The sequence below is a fragment of the Mustela erminea genome, chromosome 18 (genome assembly GCF_009829155.1).
Source record: "Mustela erminea isolate mMusErm1 chromosome 18, mMusErm1.Pri, whole genome shotgun sequence".
NCBI lineage: Eukaryota > Metazoa > Chordata > Mammalia > Carnivora > Mustelidae > Mustela > Mustela erminea.
In genome coordinates this window covers 29,831,471-29,854,739 of record NC_045631.1, presented here as the reverse complement: position 1 = coordinate 29,854,739, position 23,269 = coordinate 29,831,471, and the positions used below count along the sequence as shown (strand labels likewise).

Sequence of the window (23,269 nt, the reverse complement as noted above, 5' to 3'; positions counted from 1 at the left end):
CATTCAGTATCAACTTTCACATAACTGGAAGCCAAAGAGGCAAATATTATTCCTATTTTGTAGTCTGGCACCGTCACAGGCACAAGGGCACACGAGCAAAAACCGGAGTAACCAGAACTAGCCTCAGATCTTCCAACTTGTCTTTGCAAACTGCACTGTAACCTGGACACATGCCTTCCTTGGCTTCAGTTTAGCAAACCCACACAGAGGGCCCTCTCCAGAAAAGGCTCGGTTTAGTGTGTCAGTAGATACAACTAAGAATTTCTGCACCTGTTGACACTCTGAATAGAAAGAAGGTAGTCCCCCCCCCCAGAACAGACGACCAGGGGTGAGGCAAGAGCGCCAACAGCAGACCAGGTGTGCCAACTAAATGACGTGCATGAGTGCAGCCTGAAGAGGCTCCGCAAGGGACTGGAGATCTGATTTGAGTATCAGGTAACATTTCCAAGCATGTACCATTTCTCTTTCCTTTTTCTCTTTTCTGTAACTGAGTTTTATGCCCAAGATGTGGATTGAACTCAGGACGCTGAGATAAAGAGCCACATGCTCTACCGACTGAGACAGCCAGCCGCCCCTGAGAAGGCCCCACTTGGACGGGCAGTGAAAACAGTTTAAGACTGCGGTGGCAGGAAGGGTGCTCCAGGTAGGGGAAACAGGGTGCCTACTTCAACTGCCCCCACCTTTCAAGGCTTTCCGTGTGGTATTCCTGGACTAGTCTAGAGCTGGCTCCTACCCGTCGCTACCATTATTTCATATCATAACTTAAAAGAATTTCTGTTCATCTTACTGTTTCCAAAGTCACTCATCTTCCCAGTTAGATTTTAAGCTCCTTAATGCAAGAATGAGCTCATACTTCCTTTCTCTCCAAGCATCTCTATGTTGTCAATGGCTTTTGCCTACACCAACTGTGTGAAGGGCTCTGAACTCCCCAGAAAACTTCAATGTCACTGTTTTGACCACGGAGATTCAACATGAAGACGTCTGCTGTAAGGTCCAGGCTTAGACTCTCCTCAGGAAAGAGTCTGTCTGATTTAACAAGACGGAAATGGGGGCACCTGGGTGGCTCAATCAGTTAAGTGTCTGACTTTGGCTCCGGTCGTGATCTCAGAGTCCTGGAATTGAGCCCTGACCCGGGCTCCATGCCCAGCAGGTGTCTGCTTCTCCCACCTCCTCTCTCTCTACCCCTCTCCCTACTCCTGCCCGTGTGCATGCTCTCTAAGAAACAAAATCTTAAAAAAAAAAGGAAAAAAAAACCAAGCTGGAAATGTACTGGTGAGGGTGCAGGGATACAGGCATCCCTGCATGTTGCTGGCGGGAGTGTAGAAGAGCAGCTTCTGTGGAGGACAACATTGGAATCAAAGACACGCGACTCCAGCAGTACCACAGTGACAGGTACGCCCACAGCTGCACTGGCTTGTTTGCAACCCGAGAACACATACAGCCACTTTTGTCACTCAGGCACTGATCATATCACTAGGCATCCACACAAAGGATCTGAGACAAAAATATTAAGTAGAAAAACGAGGTAAGCACAATGTCCTCACGCATATGCCCAAAATATTTCCGGAAAGGAAATGGACTCGGGGGAGAGAACTAGGTGGCTGGAGATAGGTTTTAGAAAGGAGACTGGCCTTTTACCTTTAAATTCTAAACCATGTGCCTGTACAGTTTCAAAAAAATTATGCATCAGGGACACCTCAGTGGCACAGTTGGTTAAGCATCTGAATCTTGGCTTCAGCTTGGGTCATGATCTCAGGATCATGGGATCAAGCCCTACATCTGGCTCTGGAGCGCAGAGCTTACTTCAGGTTCTCTCTCCCTCTCACTCTGTCCCTCCGGCTCATGCTCTCTCTCTCTCTCTCTAAAATAAATAAATCTTAAAAAACAAACAAAAAAAACAAAAACGTAGAGGCATCTGGGTGGCTCCATTGGTTAAGTGTCTGCCTTCCACTCAGGTCATGATCCCAGAGTCCTGGGACTGAGTCCTGCGTTGGGCTCTCGCTCAGCGGGACTGCCTCTGCTGCTCCCCCCGCCTGTGCTCTCTCACTCTCTGTCAAATAAATAAATAAAATCTTTTAAAAATAAATAAATACATACATACATACAAATTTTAAAAATACAAAGTATGTGTCAAACAACTTTCTAAAAATGTCATCATTATCATTATGGCAAAAAGAGCTGCCTTTTAAACCCCAGAAACAGAAGGTCTAGAAAAGTTAATCAGTGACCCCCAATAACTGTTCCTCTGAGAACAGAACCATCTCTCCCACCTGCTTAAGACCTCCTCCCCAAGCTTGGCACTCACTGGCTGTCTATGGTTGTTGAATGGATGAATTTACTTTCCCATCTAAAAGTAAAACATTCCACAAACAAGAAGAATTGCAAAACGGTGACAGGGGTGGCAGGGAGATGCAGCATGGCCGAGAACTGCTTTTGCCTCATGTACTATTCACTTTCCACTCCCAGAGCACCGTGTGCAAGGCCGTGCCCAGGCTGAGGTGTGGGCTCTGCCCTTGGTTTGCCAGGACACAGAAGAGACTTCACGGAAAGAACAGAAAAGCTACAGGAGTTCTAAAATCAGAGAATTTCTGAAGCAGCTTCTTTCTACTACCTGAAAACCACTGGTCTGATCAGAAATACAAAAGCTACACACTTAGAAGAAGATGTCATTTATTCAGGAGAAGATATGAAAATGAAGAAAGCAGAACAGTTGGTAAGGTCTCATGAGCACATCTCCACACCAGGAGGCAGGTGGATGCCGGGGGAGAACAGCATCTAAATGAGCTGGCCTCCTCCTGGCAATCCAGTTATCTACAGATGTCCTCTAAATTCAGTGTTCGGCTGAATGTAATCACTTATTCATTCAAATCTTTACTAAGCAGACTAGGTTCGGGCCTATGCTAATTGCCTCCAGCATCCTCAACCTCATCTATGAGATTAAAGCTATAGTTTCAACCTCTGTCTATCATCAATGATAGGTTCTCACTTTTACCACAAAGCACAAGTCAGCGTGACCTCTCAAGTTGAAAAGCAATAGTTCTATAGTAAAATGTAAAGATTATCTACAGACAGAAACAGTTGGCCCAGGGGACATACCATATGCACAAGTAAAAGCCTGACGGAGCCAGAAAAGAGAAAGATACCCGAGAATCAGATATAGCCAACCCACATGTTAACACAGAAATCCAAGCAGACCTACTCAAAACATGTCCCATTCAAACCATACTTATAAAGGTTTCCTCATGCTATTTACAATTTTAAAGTAAATTTACTTTTTAAGCAGTCAGGGAATTCTTTATTTAATACCATCCTAACATAAAAGTTCATTCAAACCATGAAACTGAGCTTATGACAACCTAGAAATAGGAACTAAAAGAAGGCAAACATAATGCCTTAGAGACTGGGAAACATTTACACAGTTCAACTGTTAAAAACAGTTCAACATTCATCTAGTGAATACAGTCTGGATGTCAGTATACATGGAATACAAGTTCTTCAGGGAGGTGAGAGACCTTTTGGCTGTTCTTCAGATGTCTCCAAACGCTGATCCTGGGGAACTTCTTGAAGAGGCTGGTTTTTTTCCAATACCGTTTGAGGTTTGACACCCGTGGGTTCAGATTCTCAGGAAATGTGACTACCTTCCTTTTGCTTAAAAGACCAAACATAAATACATCACACAGATGTCATTTTCACTCCACTGACTGGCTGAAGCTGAAGCTAGCTGAAGCTAAGCACATTCTATCATGGAATCAAAACATTAACATTAATATCCCAGGTCAAATTCTATTATAACAAGCAACACACATGATAAAAATCTCTAGAGAACCATAATTTCAAAAGCCCTAATACTAACTCACTTGTTCCAAGTAGCAGTCACTATCACAAAATTTTAGTATATGTATATGTACACATCTTTTTTTAATTTCAGTATATTTCATCTACCAGCATTTGACCTGGTGTTCAGGGACACAGGCCAAGGTTGGAGAAGAAAAACCAAGCCTTCCTTTAACTTCTAACAAAGAGACAACTAATCCTTAAAATAATTTTAATTAAAAAATACTCACAGTCCTTGCTTCTCCTACTCTTCTCAGAATGACACCTGCTGCTAATAAAGCCTTCCCTGTTTCCACAAATAACTTCTCTTCATCAGTTTCTCCAAGTTTCTGTAGCTCAATGTACTTCTCCACAAACCTGGAATTCCAAGCAGTCACATCTGAGGTCTGTATATTGAGAGTCATCAACATGCTGTTACACAGTATAAAGCCCTCCCTTAACACATCTTCCTACAGGAGTAGCTTTTTCCTCCTGGGGAATTCAACAAAACTCCTCAAACTGATCATTAAATTCCTTAAAAAAAAAAAAACAAAAAAATTAACCCAAGTTATGTTAAAATGGCTTACTGTTGACAGGTAGACTTGAAGTTTGGATTGAACAGATCAAAAGCTCTCTGACCAGATCCATAGGCTGAATAAAATTTCCTAGAAAATATAAACAACACAACATAAATCTCCACTTATAGAACATGGCCAAGAATAAAGAAAAATTACTAAGCCAAGCATAAACTTTTTTTTTTTAATTAAGTAGTGCATGCACATGGCTAATACACCAAATATTACAAAAAGGTATCCAATGAAAAGTTAACATTCCTGCTCACCTCCACCCCCAAACCCCCAGCTCCCTCCCAGGAAGCAACACTAACCATTTTCTTGGGTATCCATCCAAGAATATTCTAATATACAAGCATACATGCATCTATCATTCCCCCCTCAGCCACATAGTTTAACTCCAAGGACAGAAAACACTATTGTACATCTTGTACATCTTGCCTCTTCTACTTAATAGTTCTTAGAGATGATTTCAAATCATTGAACTTATATGGTTTCCAGTCCTTTGCTCCTTTTCCAATCCGTTTGCTCCTGTAGACAGTGCTACAGTGATTAACTTTATCAGTATCTCTTAGTACACTGTCCAAAGGAGTCTGGAATAAATTCATAAAAATAGTTTTACTAGCTCAAGGTATGTGCATTTGTAATTTGGCCTTCCAAACTGCCAGACGCTTCCTGAAGTGGCTGTGCCAATTTACACTCACAGCAGTAATATAGGAGAGTGTCTATTTCCCCATACCCCGGCCAAATTCTCTCTTCTTACTTTTTGTTCTTTGTCAATTTGACAAATGAAAAATTGCAACTCGTTTTACTTTTGTCTTTTCTTATGAAATAAACTGGACATTTTTTCATATGTTTAAAAACAAGCTGAATTTCCTTTTCTGTGCTCTTCTGTTTGGTGGGTTTTTTCTACTCATTTATAAGCAAACTTTATAGCAATATAATTAGCCCTTTGTCATACTTAATACCAAAATTTTTTTCCCAATATGTTGGCTGGCTTTTGATTCATCTTGTGGCACTTTTTAGGGGGCAGAAAATTTTAATAGGGCTTCTGGGTTTTATGTTACACTGACAAAGGTCTTCATCACTCAGATTATTCTTAAAATTCTTCCACGTTTTCTTCTAGTACTTTTATGCTTTGATTTTTTACATTTAGGTTTTGATATGTCTGAAACTTATTTTGTTTTTATAAGTTCTTTAAAATATTAAAAACACAGAAAGGAAGCCACAAAAATAAAGGTTCAAAAAATTAATTCAATGCAAGGTATTATTATTTTGACATTAACAGTAATAAAAAAGGGACCAGTCAAATATTCCACATCTCCAATGAACTATCACCTAGCTCCTGCTAACCATACAGCAGAAACACAAATGATTTTATTTTTATTTTTATTTTTAGAGAGGGACAGAAGGCATGAGCAGGAAAAGGGGGAGAGGGAGAGAGAGAGAATCCCAAGCAGACTCCCTATGGTAAAGCCTTATGGAGTGTTCAATCCCAGGACCCTGAGATCATGACCTGAGCCAAAATCAAGAGTCAAATGCTGACCTGAATAAGACTCCTAGGCACACCCACAAATGATTTTAACACATAAATCCTGAACAAGTACGTGCAATGAGCCTACCCCGAAAAACACTGACAAAGAAATTAATGCCCCCAAAGATCTCATACTTCAGGAACTACCCTGAAAAATTCCAAGTAGAGCAAGAACATACTTGTTCCCCCACCTCAACGAGTGTTGAGGGCCAGGGGAGGAGATTCCTGATATGAAAGGGGTCTAGTCCTCAAATGAGAATATAATGACCTCATAAATTGTTTTCTTACATCCAGAAATAGAGAAAAGAATAAAAGGACAGGGGCACCTGGGTGGCACAGTCGGCTGAGCATATGACTCCTGGATTTGGCTCAGGTCAGGCTCAGGGTTGCGAGATCGAGATTCGCCTGGGGCTCCAAGCTTAGCACAGAGTCTGCTTCTCCCTCTGCCCTTTCCCTCTGCTCTGCTCTTGTGTGTAAGCACATCCACTCTCTCTAAAATTTAAAAAAAAAAAAAAAGAAAAGAAAGAAATATGTTATTACCCTGAACAAGGTACCACCTCTGATCTTAATATTTAAGAAAAAAGAATCACGGGGTGCCTGGGTGGCTCAGTGGGTTAAAGCCTCTGCCTTCGACTCAGGTCATGATCCCAGGGTCCTGGGATTGAGCCCCGCATTGGGCTCTCTGCTCAGCGGGGAGCCTGCTTCCTCCCCTCTCTCTGCCTGCCTCTCTGCCTGTGATCTCTGTCAAATAAATAAAATCTTAAAAAAAAAAAAAAAAGAATCATACAAATTCTAGGTACTAAAAACTGACATCACTATTTGTGGGAAAGAGCTCTGCCACTGAATTCCCAGTGAGTTGACCTCCTTGAGCCTCATAGTCTTTATGAATAAAATGAAGACAATACACTGATCTTGTAGGGTTAGAGTAAGGCCCAAGTTAGAGAATGTTTTTTAAGGGCTTGGCATAGTGCTAACAGATACACAGAAACGGGTAGCTATAACTGCAATTACCAGTCCACCATTTGGGCTCCAGATCCTATTTCCCAGAACTTGTTTCAGATTCCCTAACTTGGGAGATACACAAGACCTTCTTCACAGGGCAAGCCCTGGCTCGACTCCTAAAAAAAAAGTCACCAGACTGCTAGCTAAATCTCTCCTCCTGAAGTTTTGCTGCCTCCTGTCCACCATGTGGCTTGGCACTCACGCTCTAATCCGATCCTCGGGGTACAAGATGTCCTGGATGGCAGCTTTGGCTTTGCCATATCGCAAGCGGGGCCTCCGGAAGACCGGCTCTCTCAGTGGGGGAAAAGCATTATATACGTCAAACCACAGGGGCTTCTCGTTCAACACCCCAGCCCGAATCAGGTCCCGAGTCCTTAAGGAAGGGAAAATAACGAAGGTCAGTCAGTTACAACAGTCTAAACCCCTGAGTCAGTCTAGTCACGGCCTGGGACATCAGTGGGATCACGGAGTCCACAAGACAGAACCGGAAGGAGGCCAGAGCGGGGTGTTCCCGCCCCCCTACAGTTAACATATTTCCATATTCCAAACCAAACTAACAAAGCTCAGGAGTTAAGTTTTAAGTTCTATTTTTCTCAGGTGCGTCCCCCCCCCCCGCCCCATCCACGCCGCGTCGAAGAAAATACAAAGGTGGCCCACACGGGCCCATCATCATCTTCCTCCCTTCCTCTTCCTAGGGAACTCCGCTCCGACAGGGGAGAGGTGCAATCTTGAAAGGGAAAGATGCGTTCAGAGAGTGGGTCGTCAAGCACACCTATTCAGAGACAGGAGGGAGCACGAGAGGGCCTCCCCCGGCTCAGACTCCCGCACTCTGGAGAATGCTTCGCCCGGCTCTGACCCACCCAGAAAGAGCGTCAGCGGTCGAGAGCCCCCTTCCTGAGGAGGTACCCTCAGCCCACACCGGGTCCGAGCACGCACCGCGAGAAAACACTCCCCACGGTCTCCAGCCGGCTCCTCGCCATGGCTGGTGCCTCGGACACTTACGGCCGGGGCTACCGGAAGCGGAAGCGCCCGCGGCAGGCGAAATGGGCGGAGGCTGCTGGCCGAGACGAGGATCGCGGCGCTCTCTCCGCCGCCGCAGCCGGAGAGCCGAGCCAGGCAGAAGCAAAGGATAGGCCGAACTGGTGCGGGTGTTGGCCGCGGCCAGGTTCAGACTGGAGCACTCGATAGCCGAGCCGAAAGGGAGGGAGCGGGCCAGAGCCGGGCAGAAGCAATAAAAGACCGATCTAGAGGAGGGAATCCCGCAGACGGTTGCTTTGCCCTCTCTGGCCTTGCGGAGCCTACTCCAGTCAAGAAGGTGGGGCGGCGCGGAGGGAAGATGATGGGGAGGAAGGAGTGAGGCGCAGCTTACGTTCGGGGAGCCAGCTAGGCCAGCACGCATGTAAAGACAGAGATGAGAGGTCACACGGTGGCAAGGCCCGGACTGCGCCTTACCTTGTTTGGAGCCACAGACTCCGCAGGAGGAAACCGAGGCCGGGGACGGGCAGGCACCGGCCCAAGGTCACACTAAGGCCCGAGCCTCCGTCCTCCGCGCCCTGCTATGCGGCGTGCCCCGGGAGTCCGTTGACCCCGGAGTGCCTCCAGCATCCGCTGACCTCGGGATGCTGCGGGGCAACTAGTGTTTTCTCCGCGGGAGGCGTCGCGGGCTCGCTCCTTTTGGAGCTGGAAAAGCGAAAGTGAACAGGACAAAATTCCGATACGGAGACTCAAAAATCTGGGGACAGTAACCTCTCAGGGTGACCTTCTGGTCCAATAATCATACTAAGGGTAGAGTACCCCAGAGAACTCAAAGCGCAATGTCCTGAGGGTAATGGTGCAAGAATGATCATTGCAGTATTGTAGCGGGGAAGAAAATCAAATGGAAAGTTATGGTTTATATATCCTATGCAATCCTATGCAGCTATTACAATGAACAAGTTATGTCCCTCTGCATTTCCCTAGATGCACGCCCATGACTTCTAAAATGAAAAAGGACGTTGCAGAGAAACATTTTAGTGGGATCCTAACCTGTTCAAAGAATAAAGAAAACACCTTTATATGTGTTTGTGTTTGTATGGAGATAGAAGCCATGTGGAAGGCACACAAGACTGTGAAGATTGGTTATCTCCAGTGAGACTGCAAGAAAAGAATATTTTTTTCTTTATGTATCCCTCAGAGTGACCTGTAAAGAGTTTTTACTCATATTTGAGCTTTTTAATCCAATGAAATGTTTTGAATCACAGACACACAAAATAGCTTCTGGGAACACATTATCATCTTTGTAAGCCAGAAAGAGCAGCAAGTCATCCCAGAGCCCTCCCACTCTATGGGAGGCTGGTAAGGAGGAGGAATGTAATGTTTGAGAAGCAGTTACTGCTTGTTTGTGTTATCTTGGAATCCACACACCTACTCAGAAGGTAGCTATTATTAGCCTTATTATAGATGAGAAAGTGAGGCCACAGTGGGTGAAGTAACTTGTCAGATACTTGAGTGACAGAGCCAGGCTTCCAGCAAAGCCTGGGCCCTCTCTAGAACCCCAAACCCTCCTTAGCTATGCCTCAAGCTGGAGATGGGTAGACCTATGGAGACCGGACAAAGCTCGCCCCAGGGGCAAGGGCCAGGATGATCTGAGGCCCAGGACTACACTAAGAGGGCAGTTTCACTGTTGCCACAGGGCCCTGTGACAAAGGGAAGAAAGAACCCAGTTCTGGCTGCTGGGCCAAGTGTAGAGATTCCAATCTCCCGGTCCTAAGAAGGTCTGGAGGACTCTGCTCTAGGGAGAACAAACATGCTCCCAGCTAAATATAGTCTTCCCAGCCTCATAACAAGTTTCTAATTCTGTCCCAAGTCGGAGCTAGCTGCTGGGGGAGACCACAGACACACTTCCCCTCTCCCACTCAGGCCTGGCTCCCTAGGCCATTGCAGTGACCACTGGTAAAGAAGTAGAAGGGTTTATTCTACGATAAGGGAGGAGAGCCAAGAGTGCAAACCCTCAATAGGGGAGGAATTGCAAGGTGGGAATTTTTCCTCTAGATCTTCTTAGGAAAGTTCCTTCCTCTTGTGAGCCTTGAAAGTTTCCCCTCCAGCATCCTATTTAATGCCTCTGTGCCTGAGACAGGGGAATGATGGTGTGTAGATAGGAGGACCATGGGAATGTAGGAGCAAGATGAATGGGGAATCCCCAGCCTGCAGCAGGAAGTGAGCACCCTAGGGAGTGTTCATTCATGAAAGGGAAGAAGCTGTCAGGCAGCTGAGGGCAGGCAAACTGGACGTTAGAGGCTTCTGTCTTCTCACCAGGACCTCTCAAGGCTGCAAGGGGCTGTTGTACTCATGCCACATGCTGCACCAGAAATCTGGATCATCTTGTTAAACTGTTCAACTCTCTGATGCCATAGGTAGTGTCCTGGCAATCTTACACAGAAAGAAAGAGAACTTGTAAACTCTCCAAAAGGCCGTATTCCTTCTACTGCGCTGCTGGACCCCTGTAGATGTGCCCACTAAACAGTCTTAACTGTCTACGTGCCTTGCAGCAGGAGTAGAAGCCGCCGTTTGTGGACAGCCCGAATGGTAGCAACAGGCACTTAGTGCTGGTACATGACAAGTCTGATGGCAGTTACAGCATCACTGCTGCTCTTGTGATCTGTCACCCGCCCACTGCCCCCTAGGACCGAAGGATTTTCATATTGTAGTAGTCGGCTAGGGCAGCCGTAACAAGGGATCACAGACTGGGTGGCCTCAACACCAGAAAGGTATTTTCTCGCAGTTCTGGAGGCCAGAAGTCCGAGATCAACTTGGCAAGGTTGGTTGCTGCTGAGGCCTCTCTCCTTGGCTTGCGGACGGCTGCCCTGAATCCTCACGTGGTCTTCCCTCTGTCGTGTGTCCTCTTCTTGTGACACTGGTCATATTGGATCTGGGCCAGACCTAATGGCCTCATTTTAACTTCAGTACCTCTTTAAAGATGATCTCCAAACGCGGCCACATTCTGAGATACTGGGGGTTGGGATTTCAACGTCGGAATTTTGGAGGGACACTGTCCAGCCCCCTTACATTGCTAAGTACTTAGTCTGAAGAGCTCCCGTCTGCCCAGCCAGATCCACACCGACTTAACCCTGCTCTGTTCCTCACGAGGCTGACTTCTATGGACCTCATCCCACTCTAGTTCCATCTGTGTTGTTGCAAATGGCAAGATTTCATTCTTTCTGATGACTGAGTAATATTCCCTGTGTGTGTGTTTACACCACATCTTTTTAAAAAGATTTATTTATTTGAAAGAGAGAGAGAAAGAGAGCACAAGCAGGGGGAGGGGCAGAGGGAGAAGGAGAAGCAGACTCCCTGCTGAGAAGGGAGCCCCATAGGAGGCTCAATCCCAGGACCCTGAGATCATGACCTGAACTGAAGACAGATGCTTAACCTACTGAGCCACGCAGGTGCCACCACATCTTCTTTATTCACCACCAGTCGATGGACATTTGGGTTCTTTCCATAATTTGGCTATTGTCCGTAGTGCTGCTATAAACATTGGGGTGCATGTGCCCCTTTGAATCAGCATTTTTGTGTCTTTAGGGTAAATACCCAGTAGTGCAATTGCTGGGTCATAGGGTAGCTCTATCTTCATCTTCTTAAGGACCCTCCGTACTGTTTTCCGGAGTGGTTGCACCAGCTTGCATTCCCACCAACAGTCCAGGGGAATTCTCACAGGGTGGCCTCTTCACACAGAGCTCTCTTCCCAGGTTCCAGTCCCTATTTCCTCCTTGGCCCCTTCAGACCTAGATTCAGCAAATGGTGTCCCTCAGTCACTAGCCAAATGCCCTGGGCCATCCTTTGTGGCTTCCCTACACTCTGCCCACATCTCTATGAAGAGTGCCCTTATTTATATAGTGCCTGGGAGTGTGTCAGACAAAAAGAGAAAAAGCACCCCAATAGCAGGACAGCCTTGGTAAGTAAAAGTCCCAGCATATTGATGAAATCATTAATACTGCTACTCAACTTTTTTTTTTTTTAAAGAGTTTATTTATTAGAGAGAAAGAGAGCATGAGAAGGGGGAGGATCCGGGGGAGAAGCAGACTCCTTGCTGAGCAGGGAGCCCCATGAGGGACTAGATCCAGGATCATGACCTGAGCGGAAGGCAGTCGCTCAACTACTGAGCCACCCAGATTCCCCTGCTACTCACCTTTGGCAGAAAGCCAGGGTCAGGGAGAAATTAGCTGCTTGCCTTCAAAAAGGAGGAAAACAATAGTATGTGGACCAGGAGGATGAAAGACAAGGAGAAGGCTAGAGTGCCCTCTCCCCCTCCCCAGGCTGTTGTGTGCTCCCTCTCCTGCTCTAGCACGCTCCTCAGAGGCCCATACCTCCCCTTCCTGTGGAGTCCATCAGGAGAGCACTTGAGCCCCCAGCACACCCTCTGCCAGACTCTGCTCCCTCCCTCCCTAACCTTCTCCCTCTCAAAATGTGGTGGTGTGACTCTACTTACTTGTCTGCGTCTCTATCTGGGCCTCTCTGAGGGCAGGAACCGGGTCTTTCCTATCTCTGCCTTCCCCTACCCTGCCTGGGGTTGGCCTGGAGCTGACTCTCAGAGTTTCCTAAAAAACAACATGGATGACTAAAGCCAAGTTAGGACAAATGAGGATGGCACCATCCAGCCCTCCTTCCTGGAGGCCTTCCTCAAATGCACCCTAGGTGTATGGGCAAAAGCTGTGATTGAATGGAAATAATCCTCCACCCCACCACGACCCTGGTCATCTCTAGTTCTGGCTATCCTGTGTGCCTCACTGACAGATCCATTTTTACAAACCTCTGGGCCTCAGCTTTGTTATCTGCAAAATGGGCATAATCATAGCACCCACCATATAGCCTTGTTGTGACGAGTCAGTGGGTCAGTACCTTCAGAGTTATTAAAACAGTGCCTAGTGTATAGGCCCAATAAATAAGAGTGATGATGATGGCTTCTGAGCATTCCTCATTGAAAAGCAATGGATCACAATTTATTCAATCACACCTAACAATTTGCAAAGCATGTTCACACAGCTGCCCATTCATTTCTTCAGCAAGCAGTCTTGCCCCCCAACAAGAATCCAGTTCAAGGAGAGGAAAGAGGAACACTTTATGCCTCTACCCACCCCTCTATCACCGTGGCTCCTTTTGTAGCCAAGGAAACAGGAGCCAGCTGGGCCTGAAGCAACAACCTGGCCTCTTATTATTAGAATTAAAAGGCAATTGGAATCACTCTGGAGCTTTCCCAGCAGAAGATGCAACCCTTGAAGGCAGATGCTTCAGGCTGATATGGGCCTCTCTTTTCTTGTGGAAGGCAAAGCAACTGCATCCTTAACGTGCATCCAAACCTCCCAAGAGCTTGGAAAATGCAGGTCCTGACTCGGGAGACCTGGGGTGAGGACCCAAACTCTGAATTTCAAACAATCGCCCAAGTTGATGCCAACACTGCTAATCTGTAGGCAGGGCAACCGACTGGCCCAAGTTTGCCCAGGACTCTCCCAGTTTTAGCATTGAGATTCACACATCTGAGAAACACTTGGACCTGGAAACCAGGACATTCATTCGGTCACTGGGTCCACAGAGCACACTTAGAGTAGCAAGGTTGTAGCTAGCTGAGTTTGTGCTGAGCTTTGCAGCCCCTCACTCCAGAGTCCCTGGAATAATCCTCTTGATCTGATAAAGAGTTGTGACTCTTTAATCTCTAGAAATTAGGGTAGCTACTGGTTTGGTGGGGTGTAAAGCTTATGTAACCTTAGAGGCTCTTTTAAGGAAAAACAAGTACAAAAATATCCTTGTTTTGCAAAATTTGCAAAACATATAACCATGCAAATAGTAAATTCCCTTCTGTTTGGCCTCTGGCCTAACAGGTGCTCACTTCCTTGTGGGAGAATGATGTTGGCCTGTCAATGGCCAATTCTGAGAGAGACCACCAGGTGGCAGTAGATTTACACATCCCTCCTCAACCTGCGCCAGGCCCCCGCCCATCTCCAGAAATTTCTAAATCTTCCTCCAGCTGGCCTAGCCAGCTAATCCAACAAATTAATCTGTGCTGTGATAATGGGCAAAGGAGTTCATGTGCTTCTCTCTAAACAGCATATTTTTCATTTAATGGAAATGCTAAGAGACTGTTTTTTAAACCAAATAAAGAATGCTAATACGTGAGTTCCAGGCACACTGTTGGATCACACATCACTATGGAGATGTTTTTAATCAGGGGGACCTTTTTGTGTTCAACAGATTGCATCTATGGAGAGGTTCTAGGTCTTATCACCTGTTCCCTCACCCCATTTTATAGCTTAGTGTTTAGGTACCAATTTGGGAGTTCAGCTCCCTGGGTAGTAAGTACTACCAATAACCAAGGGTCATGTTGATTAAGGACCTTAACATCTCTGTACCTCAGTTTCCTCATCTGAGAAATGGGAGTGATCATACTGATTTCATATAATAGTTGTGGGGATTAGATAAAATAATGTACATAAAGCACCCCAGAAAAGTTGCATACAGTAAGCACTCAATAGGCAGCTATCATCTTCATCATCCCATGCCTCTCCTGCCTTCTGCCTTCTGCAAACAAAATTCTCCATCTTTCCTCCAACCTCAACTCCCTACCAGGTGCCTCAAGAGAACAGAGGGAGGTTTGAGCCCCCAGCATGGTAATAACCAGGACAGTTCTGGGGACACCATTCTCCAGACCCATGATCTCCTCACAGGCTGGGCTGAGCCTGGAGACACCAAAGCGCACAAAGCGGGAGGGGCACGGGCTGGGCCAGAACTCCAGAGAGCCCAGCTGGGCCAGAACTCCAGAGAGCCCAGCTCAGCACTTTTGCAGGAGGCAGACCTCCCATGTATCACCTCGTGGATACCAGAAGCCCAACATTTGCAGATGAGCCTGGCATGTGAGGGCAGATGGATAAGGGGGTTGTCCGGCCCAGCCCGACTCCTTCCTAAGTCCTAGGAAGACACCGTTCAACACAGAGGGACTCATCGTGGAGCAGAGGCTTCATCCACTGTTGGATCTGGGGAGCTCTCTTTGCCTTTTCTCCCCAATTCCCCTCTCTGGCTACAGTCAGCTTCAGTCAGCTACACCGAAAGGCAAAACAGTGACTGGTTCTCAAACTCCATTGCATGTTAGAACCACCTGAGGAGACTTTGCAGTCCAGTTACCAGATATACAGCCTAAATCCCATACCAATGAAATCAGAATCTTTTGAGAATGAGACCCAAAATTTCAGAAATAATTCCAGTACGAGGCACCTGGCTGGGTGAGTCGAAGGAGTGTGCAAATCTTGATCTCAGAGTCATGGGTTCGAGCTCCATGTTGGGTGGAGAGAGAGAGAGAGAGAGAACGAATGAAAGAGAGAGAGAGGGAGAAAGAAAGGAAAAATAATTCCCATGTACAGCAAGTTTGAGACCTGATGTTCTCGAGTGGTGTTTCTCTCGCTTAAGTGTGCATCCAAGTCACCTGAAGAGTTTGTTAAAATTCTAGTCCAGGGGCGCCTGGGTGGCTCAGTGGGTTAAAGCCTCTGCCTTCAGCTCAGGTCATGATCCCAGGGTCCTGGGATGGAGCCCCCCATTGGGCTCTCTGCTCAGCAGGGAGCCTGCTTCCTCCCCTCTCTCTGCCTGCCTCCCTGCCTGCTTGTGATCTCTGTCTGTCAAATGAATAAATAAAATCTTAAAAAAAAATTCTAGTCCAGTAGGTCTAGGGTAGACCCTGAAATTCTGTGTTTCTCTCAAGTTCCAGATGATACAAATGCTGCTGGTACCTAGCACAGATTTTGAGTAGCAAGGTTGTAGAACTGTGCTTCTCAAACTTGGCATGTACCAGAATCATCCAGAGGGCTTGTTAAAATACTCATGGTTTCAGAGTCCATGGGTCTAGAGTAGGGTCCCAGGCGACGCTGGTCGGGCGAGCACCAGGAGCCCACTTGGAGCAGCAGGGCTGGGGAGCGTAGAACAGAGGTTTTGGAATCAGGCAGCCTGAGGGCCTGTTTCTGGCTTCACACCTTACTAGCTCTGTAATCTTGCCAGTTACTTAACCTTTCTGAATTGTCGTTTCATCATCTATCAAGTGGCCATTATTGGGTAAGATTAATTGAGCTAATATGAAACACCTACCAGACTTCCCAGTGTGCCGGTCCTCAAACTTGATTGCAAATTTAAATTACTTGAGGAGCTTTAAAATAAATCACTCCATGGTTGTTGATTTAATTTGTCTGGGGCACTGGGCATCAGGATTTTTTTTTTTTAAGCATTCAGGTAATTCTGGGCAGCCAGTACTAGATAGTGGCCTGGCGCTGTGGCTCCAGACACCAGAATCAGATTGCTGGGCTACATTCCCCGAGTAGCTCTGACTCAGTACGTCTAGCCTAGGGCTGAGAACTGGCATTCCTAACAAGTCCCTAAGTGTCAGTACTATGCTCCTATGCTCTGGGGATTACGCACCTATCAGTAAAAAATGCACAAGGCCAGGGCGCCTGGCTGGCTCAGTCAGTAGACCACCAGATTCTGGACCTCTGGGTTGTAAGTTCAAGTCCCAAGTTGGGTACAGAGATTACTTAAAATCTTTTAAAAGAGTAGGGTTAGGTTAAAGATTAAGTTTGGGTTGCCCTCCTGCAAACAGTACACATGTAAAGCATCACCAGCTGTTCCTGGGTCTGGCTGGGGCTGAGGGAGAACCTCTTTCTAAGGAGGGCGGGAGGAACCCTCATTGTTCCTTCAGAGGCTGAGTTCAAATGTGGCATGGGGGAACGGCAGTGTCCTAGGCCTGGGTGACTGGGAGCCCACAAACAAGATGCGTGGGTGGAAGCCACAAGGAGAGCTTTGGGCTCAACACAAGAAAGACATTTTTAACCTTGAGAACTGCCCTCTGGAAACGGCAGCAGCTTCCTCTTTTGGCAGTGCGTTCCCTGGCCTGGGAGGTGGTCTGGCTGAGCTGCGGAGGGGAAAGGCAGAGGTGCTTTCACAGGAAGATGTCTGCGGGTCTTTGAAGTCTGGCATTGCATATCCCAGCAGCCTCCCCTCAGCTACTCCAGAAGCTTTCTGTTTATTTGGGGAAATGATGCGCTGGAGCTTTCCTGGCAGACTGGCTTTTCCCCTTGGTGTTTTCCTTTGCCTATCAGCTAGTGGTTTACTTTCCCAGGGCAAACAGGAGAGCGCCTGCGCTTAGCAAAGCCAGCAGGTTGGCGAGCTTGCTGTGCGGGTAGCAGGTGTCGCCTCCGGAGTGCACTGCCATGGGAGAGCTAAGCCCTTGGGACCTTACACATGCTGTGGGTTAACTGGTTAACGGGGGACTTTGGGGGAGAGGGTGGAGAGTGGCGAGGCAGGTGGCCCTCGGGAGTGACAGGGGCTCCAGGAGGCCAAACCCTGCCCAGGGCAAGAAGAGAAAAGAGAAGGGTCCAGCCCACACTGCGGACCACATCAGAGCACCAAGAGAACACCAAGTCTTTATTACAGGAATTCCTATGAAACAGCTCCAAGAAAAAAACCCACACATAGGAGAAAACACAACTAACAAAGCAACACACACAGACTTGGGGCTGGGGCTTCCCCCAGCATGCGCTGGGAGGGGTCGGGGCCACAGCCCGGGGGGCCTCTCCTCTGCCCCAGGGGCCAGACCGTCTGGAGCTTGGCCTGGCAGCCTGGGGGCTCGCGGGGGTGAGGGGAGCTCTGGCTGGGTCGCAGGGAGCAGCGGAGGGCAGGAAGTCCCCGCGCCAGCGCCCCAGGCCCTGCGCAGCCGCCAAACTTGGTCAGGTGGAGGCGTGTCCGTCCCCACAGCCCACGGGGCCGCCTCTCCAGAGCGCGCGGGGTAAGCTGAGCCTCCCAGTGGACCGGGGCCTCAGTGGAACGAGGTGCGACTGTGCCCGCCACGCCCTCATTATCTCGGGGTGACGTGTGGCCACCAGGCCCCGCCAAAGGCGGGGCTCCCACTCCCCACCTAACAAGGTTGGGCTGGGCAGGTTCCCCACTTCGGGGAGGGAGGGGGAACCCTTCGTGCCTGCCCAGGCTCCCTGGCTCTCCAGAGAGGTCAGTGCGTTCCCATCTTGGAGGCTGGCTGGAGAGACTGGGCCAGCCGCCCTCCCACTGGCAGTGGTTGGTGCCTGCTAAGGCTTGTGGAACCGGAGTGTGCCTTCGCAAACCATTCACTGTCTTGTTCTTGGCAAGAGGCGCCAGGAAGCCCTTCCGCCCCAGGCACCCCCACCAGGGCTGGCCACCTCTTCCCCTTGCTTCTCAGTCCTGCACTTTCTCAAGGGTCACCTCAGAACCTGCTGCTGCCCACCCTTAGTGACAGCAGGACTTCTACTCAGAGCCCCCATGAGCCCCCACTGTTAAGTGACTGCAGGGTCCCATCCAGAACCCACTTTTGTCTTCTGCCTCAGTCCAGAACATCCTGCCTAGCCAAGAGTCCCCCAGCTCCAGGGTGGCCACCTTCCCCATCCCTGGCAGGGGCCCGTGCCAACCCTGGCAGGGTGGCCAGTAACTCGCTCTCTACAGTGGCCCGTCACTCCTCAGAGGGGCCTGAGTGACTGCCCAGCGCTCTCCCACCCATGGCTCTGGCCAGGGGTTGTACCAACCGCAGGCCTGGGCGAAAGGCCAAGATGCAGGAAGCCATGGAAATAAAGGACGCAAGGTGCCCAGATGGGAGCTGGGGATGGGGATAGGGGGTCCGGCAGTATCTGGGGCCCAGAAGGAGAGATGGGGAAAGGAGGGGGCAGGGGCTCCCCCTTCAGGGGCTTCACCATCCTGCCCTTTCGGGTACTCCAACCTTTGCATTTTTTCTGGGATTTTTTAAAGTAAGCAGCAGGGCGGTGGGGTAGGGGTGAGGGTACGCGGTGGTGGTTCCTGCATTTCCACTCAAGGCCCACAGAACAGCCTGGCTACAAGAGGGGCTAGGATGGGCTGCTGCCCCTAGGGCCCCAGGTCCTTCCTCCAATCACAGCACAAAACTCCAAAGTTCTAAGTCCCATGGAAAGTGGCAGTGACGGTGGCAGTGGTGGGGCTGGACTGTGGCTGGAGAATCACCAGCGCCTCAGTCCTTGGCGCCATCTGTCTGGCAGCAGCTGGGCCCTTCAGCTGGGGGCCAGTTTGGCTCTCCGGCCACCTCCACCAGGTCAGACATCTCCGGCGAGGAGGAACTGCTGGCATCTGGTAGGGAAAAGAGATGGAAGAAGTCTGGAGCTTCTGGAGCCCACTGGAAAGACCACTGGAGCCCAGTGGTCTCTCCTTGTCCCTGCAGAGCAATCCCTGCAGAGATGGTTTTAGGCAGAAGGTCCCAAAGACAGGCGCCCTCTCCTTCTAGGGACTCTTTGCCAGCGTTGGAACTCTGCCTGAGGCCATGTCCCACCCTCCAAATCCAAGCTCCTAGAACAGCAAGAGCAGGGCCTCTGGCAGCTAGAGATGGAGTGGGGGCTGGAATTCCAGGGGGCAGAAGCATATAGGAAGGGCTCAGAGGTGGGGAAGTAGCCAGCCCATTCTGGGAATGCAGCGGTAGCTCAGGGAGCTACACCAAGGGGACCTGTAGGGGCAGAAAATAGATTGGGGTCAGAATTTGGTGGGCCCCACACACCAGGCCGAGGAGTTCATAAACCTCTACTCAGAGCGTTCACTCCAACATCAAGGGAGAAAGGGCAGAAGAGTGGTGTTCTGATGACGGGGGGCGGGGGGAACAGAGTTGGGCAGTGAAGACCCTAGCAGCCGTGAACCCGGTGATGGGAGTCTACCAGCACAAGGTGGAAGGGAGAGGAGAAATGAAATAGGGAAGACCGGAGGAGAAGCTGTCTGACTCCCAGTGACTTCAGACCCAGGGCTGGAAAGACGGTCGTGGGCACAGCTGGTATGCAGTGGATGTGGAAGACTGACTGAGAGGGAGGGTCCGAGTTAGGGGCCCACTGCACAGAGGTCTTGCTGTTGCTGTGAAGAAGGGCAGTGACTGCCAGAGAGTGGGATCGAGAGAGTCAAGGGCAGAGCTCCCAGGAGAGCGGGACTACGGGACTAGGAGGAGCCCCCAGGAGCAGCATGGGAGAATCAACAGCAGATAGGAAGAAGGCCCAGGATTCTTGGGCCACAGGGGTAGGCAGGGAAGAGTTTCAAGAAAGACTGCAGGCATGGCCTGCAGAAGGGAGCACCAGAGGGTGCAGAATGGAAGGACCTGGACCTGGGGTGCCCTTCCTGCATCAGTCCGGGGGTGGTGGGAGGGCTGCCGCCTGCAATGGGTGAAAGAGGCTGTCACTTTTTCGTAAGCTGGGCAATGAAGGAAAATAATGAAAACTCTTGGTTCTTACGCCGGGGAGGAGGAGGAGGTTGTAGGCTTGAGGAAGGAGCTGGAAAGGGAAAAGCTAGGCAACTCGGGAGAGAAATGATGATGGCAAGGTCCTGATGTGTGTGTGTGTGGGGAGGGGGCTCTTTGGATCAGACATGTTTTCCCGGGGGTCGGGGGAAAGGGGAGGGAATGACAGCAGCGGAGAGGGAGACAGTCAGCTGGAAGTGGTGTGAAGGCCAGCCGCGGGGGCTGGTTGATCCACCGCCACAACGACCATCCCGAGGGCAGCGAGCCATGTCATCACAGCGTGAGGGCCACACCTGCCAGCCTGTCCACGGCTGGGGGAAGCCCTGGAGACGCTGGCCACCAGGACCAGGACAGCAGCCTGGGGAAGGGTGAGTGGGCCGCCTCCTGATGGGGAGGGCCCAGAACAGGGAACAGGTTCTAATGAGCCCCAGAAGGGGCACTGACATTCCCTGGTTCGTTGGCAGTCAGGGAGGCACAGAAGAGCAGGAGAAGCAGCCTGAGGGCCTGGGGCCAGCAATAGCGCTGCCTGGAGGGAGACTGGTTCTTCCTGTGGTTGTGACAGATTGCAGAGCACCCAACCCAAGCAGGCAGTGGGACAGCTCTGTGTGTGCATGGCTGTGGGGAGGCCACGTCAAGTTTTCCTAAGTCGTCCCCTTACTGTGCAGTATGTGTCCTGAACTGTCTTTCACATGGGCTGTCAACCATCAAGGTCAAAACTAACTTTTCCCCCTTGTTCCCAGGATCTGGCACAGGCAGGTGTGACTACTCTGCTAAATGAATAAATAACAAAAAAAAAAAAGAAGAAGAAAAAAAAAAGGAAACTCAAAAGACCGGTTTCCATCCAGAGACCATGTCCCCTGCCACAATGATAGGGGAAGAAAACCAGGGTCTGTGCCATCCAGTTGCCTGAGCCCAATGCCCCTGGATCCCTGGGAAAACCCCTGGGGTCTGGGGCATATGGCAGGCCCCACCTTGGGCAGTCGCCGGGCTGCTGTGGCTCCAGGCCTTACCTCTTATTGTCCTTCCCTTAGGGCTTCCTCTACCTTGGGTACCTCCTGTCGCCGTCCCCGAAAGTCTTCATCTGAAAAGGAGAGGCAAGTTGCCTCCTGCTCCACTGTGCAGGGCCTCATCAGGCATGTCCCCCAGGCCAGGCAAGAGAGCTGACCCAAGGTTCTCCATCGCTTTTGTTTGCTGGGGCACATGCTGATCCTGGGGTGGACGGGGTGGGGAATGTATGGGTGCTAAGAGGCACCAGGGCACGGTGTGAGGTTAGGACACCTGACGGCTGGCCTGACTCCATCACTGAGCTTGGACAATTTCTTCCCTCAGCTTCCTCATCTGTAGAATGTGTGGGGAAGTGGTACCTTCCCTACAGCCTCTAGCACCCTCCTAGCCCTTGTTTCCAGATGTCTCCTGACCCCTCAAGGTTCTCTCTGCTCTGAGGCATGAGGATCAGATTCAGCTGCGGGTCTGCCAGGGTCTAAGGCAGTGTCTTCTGGCCCATATGGCCTTTAGGAGGGACTAGATGAACACTGAAAGTTCTCTGGGCCCAGAGACTGAAACTGCACAGCGCCTGGTTCTCCAAGTGAGGCCCCTCCACGTGGGTCGGTGTGTCTGTCCCCTCCCACCCTAGAGAAGAGACCCTGGAAACAGCACCTGACACTTTGTGCTCCAGGTAGATACCTAGGTGGAGGTGCTGCTGGGGCCCCCTTTGGAGGGGGTGGAAGAAAGGGAGAGACCATGTGAACCAAGAGGGAGGACCTATTTCTTTGGGTCACCTGCCCACCTCCCAAGATGTGTCCCCCAGGTTGGGTCCACCCAGGAAACACCAGGCCCTCCTCTTGGAGGGTCACCGATGACAAGGAACTTAGCATGAAGCTCCCCGTCCCGCCTAGACTCACCACAAGTGTGGCCCTCCACGTCGTCTAGGAGGTTAGCCGTTGACACCGCAGCTCCCAGCCTGGCGGGCCATTCAGGAAAACGGTCTCAACGATGCATGGGCACTGCCATCATCCGCCCAGTTCTACCAGTCCCTGTCTCTGGCCTCTACCACCCACTCCCAGCTCAGGGACATCTACCACACCAACATTACCCCAACACTCCCCAAAGCCTCCTTTCCCTGGGATCAGGGGAACAGCCAGGGCCCGACTTTCTCACCAGCTCCCATCTCTGGGGATGGAGAAGGGAGTTCCCTTCTATTCCCCTTTGGCTGCTCAGCTTCTAATATCCTGGGCCCATGTAACAAGCAGGGGTGGGAGTCTGGGTTAAAACGTGGAGAACCTTATTTTTACTCAAGAAACTGAAAGCAAGAAGGCAGGGCCCAATGTGCTTGAAATGGGGAGGCGGCAAGATCTATGGGTCAATTCAACTCATAAACTTAGGGAGAAGTGTGCTGATTTCAGTGGAAGAACCACGTTTTCTCCCAAGAGTAGATGAGCCCAGCCAGAAAGTGAAGATGTCATGAGATAATTCAAGACCCCAGAGAAGTAGGATACGCTGGCCTACTCCCCAGCCCGGTAGTGGGGCTCCAGACCCGGTCGTGGGCTGGCCTCCCAGCGCATGGCGCAGGGGGTGACCACAGAGCAGGTCCCAGTCCCTGGAGAGGGCACAGCAAAGGGGTCAGCTCCCTCAGCATCCACGCCCCCACCCTGTGCCAGGCCGGAAAGGATACGACTGGTGCTTGGACAAGTGTTTCCTCTTTGACTTCCTCATCCTGGTCTTCTCGGAGAAGGCCCTGGCCAGCTCGAAAAGCTTCCTCCGGGTGGCTGGGGCAGAGAGACCTGTGAGCCACAGCCGCAGGGCTAGCCCTGGGGTGGTGGCAGGCAGCGGGGCGATAGGAATGGGGGGGTGCCCTCTCCTCCCCCAGCAGGGAGGCTGCCACCCCGGCAGGCCTGCAGGGGCAGCACAGGCCACCAAGAGCGGGGCCCGTGGGCAGGCAGCCCGAGATCCAGGCATTCCTGCCCCAGCTGTGGCAGTCAGCAACACTCTTGGCTGTCTTTCCCGCCGCCTCCCCCGCCCCCTTTGCCACCTCCAGAGTTGGTTCTGGGATTTCCATGACTAATCCGAGATTTTCCCCGA

General features: G+C 50.1%; 2 protein-coding genes across 4 annotated transcripts in view; both read right to left on the bottom strand.

The window, feature by feature from the left end:
- MRPS23 (mitochondrial ribosomal protein S23) overlaps window positions 1–8,335 on the bottom strand; it is a 50,663-nt gene extending 42,328 nt beyond the window's left edge. The window contains exons 1-4 of the mRNA XM_032320656.1: window positions 7,782–8,335; window positions 7,124–7,294; window positions 4,401–4,478; window positions 4,065–4,191 (exon numbers count right to left, since the gene is read on the bottom strand). Coding sequence (XP_032176547.1) covers window positions 4,065–4,191; window positions 4,401–4,478; window positions 7,124–7,294; window positions 7,782–8,320 — 915 coding nt within the window. The 5' untranslated portion in view covers window positions 8,321–8,335. The remainder of the gene's footprint in view (window positions 1–4,064; window positions 4,192–4,400; window positions 4,479–7,123; window positions 7,295–7,781) is intronic.
- Window positions 8,336–17,325: 8,990 nt separating this feature from the next.
- The window catches only part of CUEDC1 (CUE domain containing 1), an 82,454-nt gene continuing 76,510 nt past the window's right edge, over window positions 17,326–23,269 (bottom strand). For all 3 annotated transcript variants that reach the window (XM_032320353.1, XM_032320354.1, XM_032320355.1), the window contains 4 exons: window positions 22,863–22,956; window positions 22,093–22,151; window positions 21,202–21,272; window positions 17,326–19,050 (listed from right to left, as the gene is read on the bottom strand). In XM_032320353.1, coding sequence (XP_032176244.1) covers window positions 21,205–21,272; window positions 22,093–22,151; window positions 22,863–22,956 — 221 coding nt within the window. In that variant the 3' untranslated portion in view covers window positions 17,326–19,050; window positions 21,202–21,204. The remainder of the gene's footprint in view (window positions 19,051–21,201; window positions 21,273–22,092; window positions 22,152–22,862; window positions 22,957–23,269) is intronic.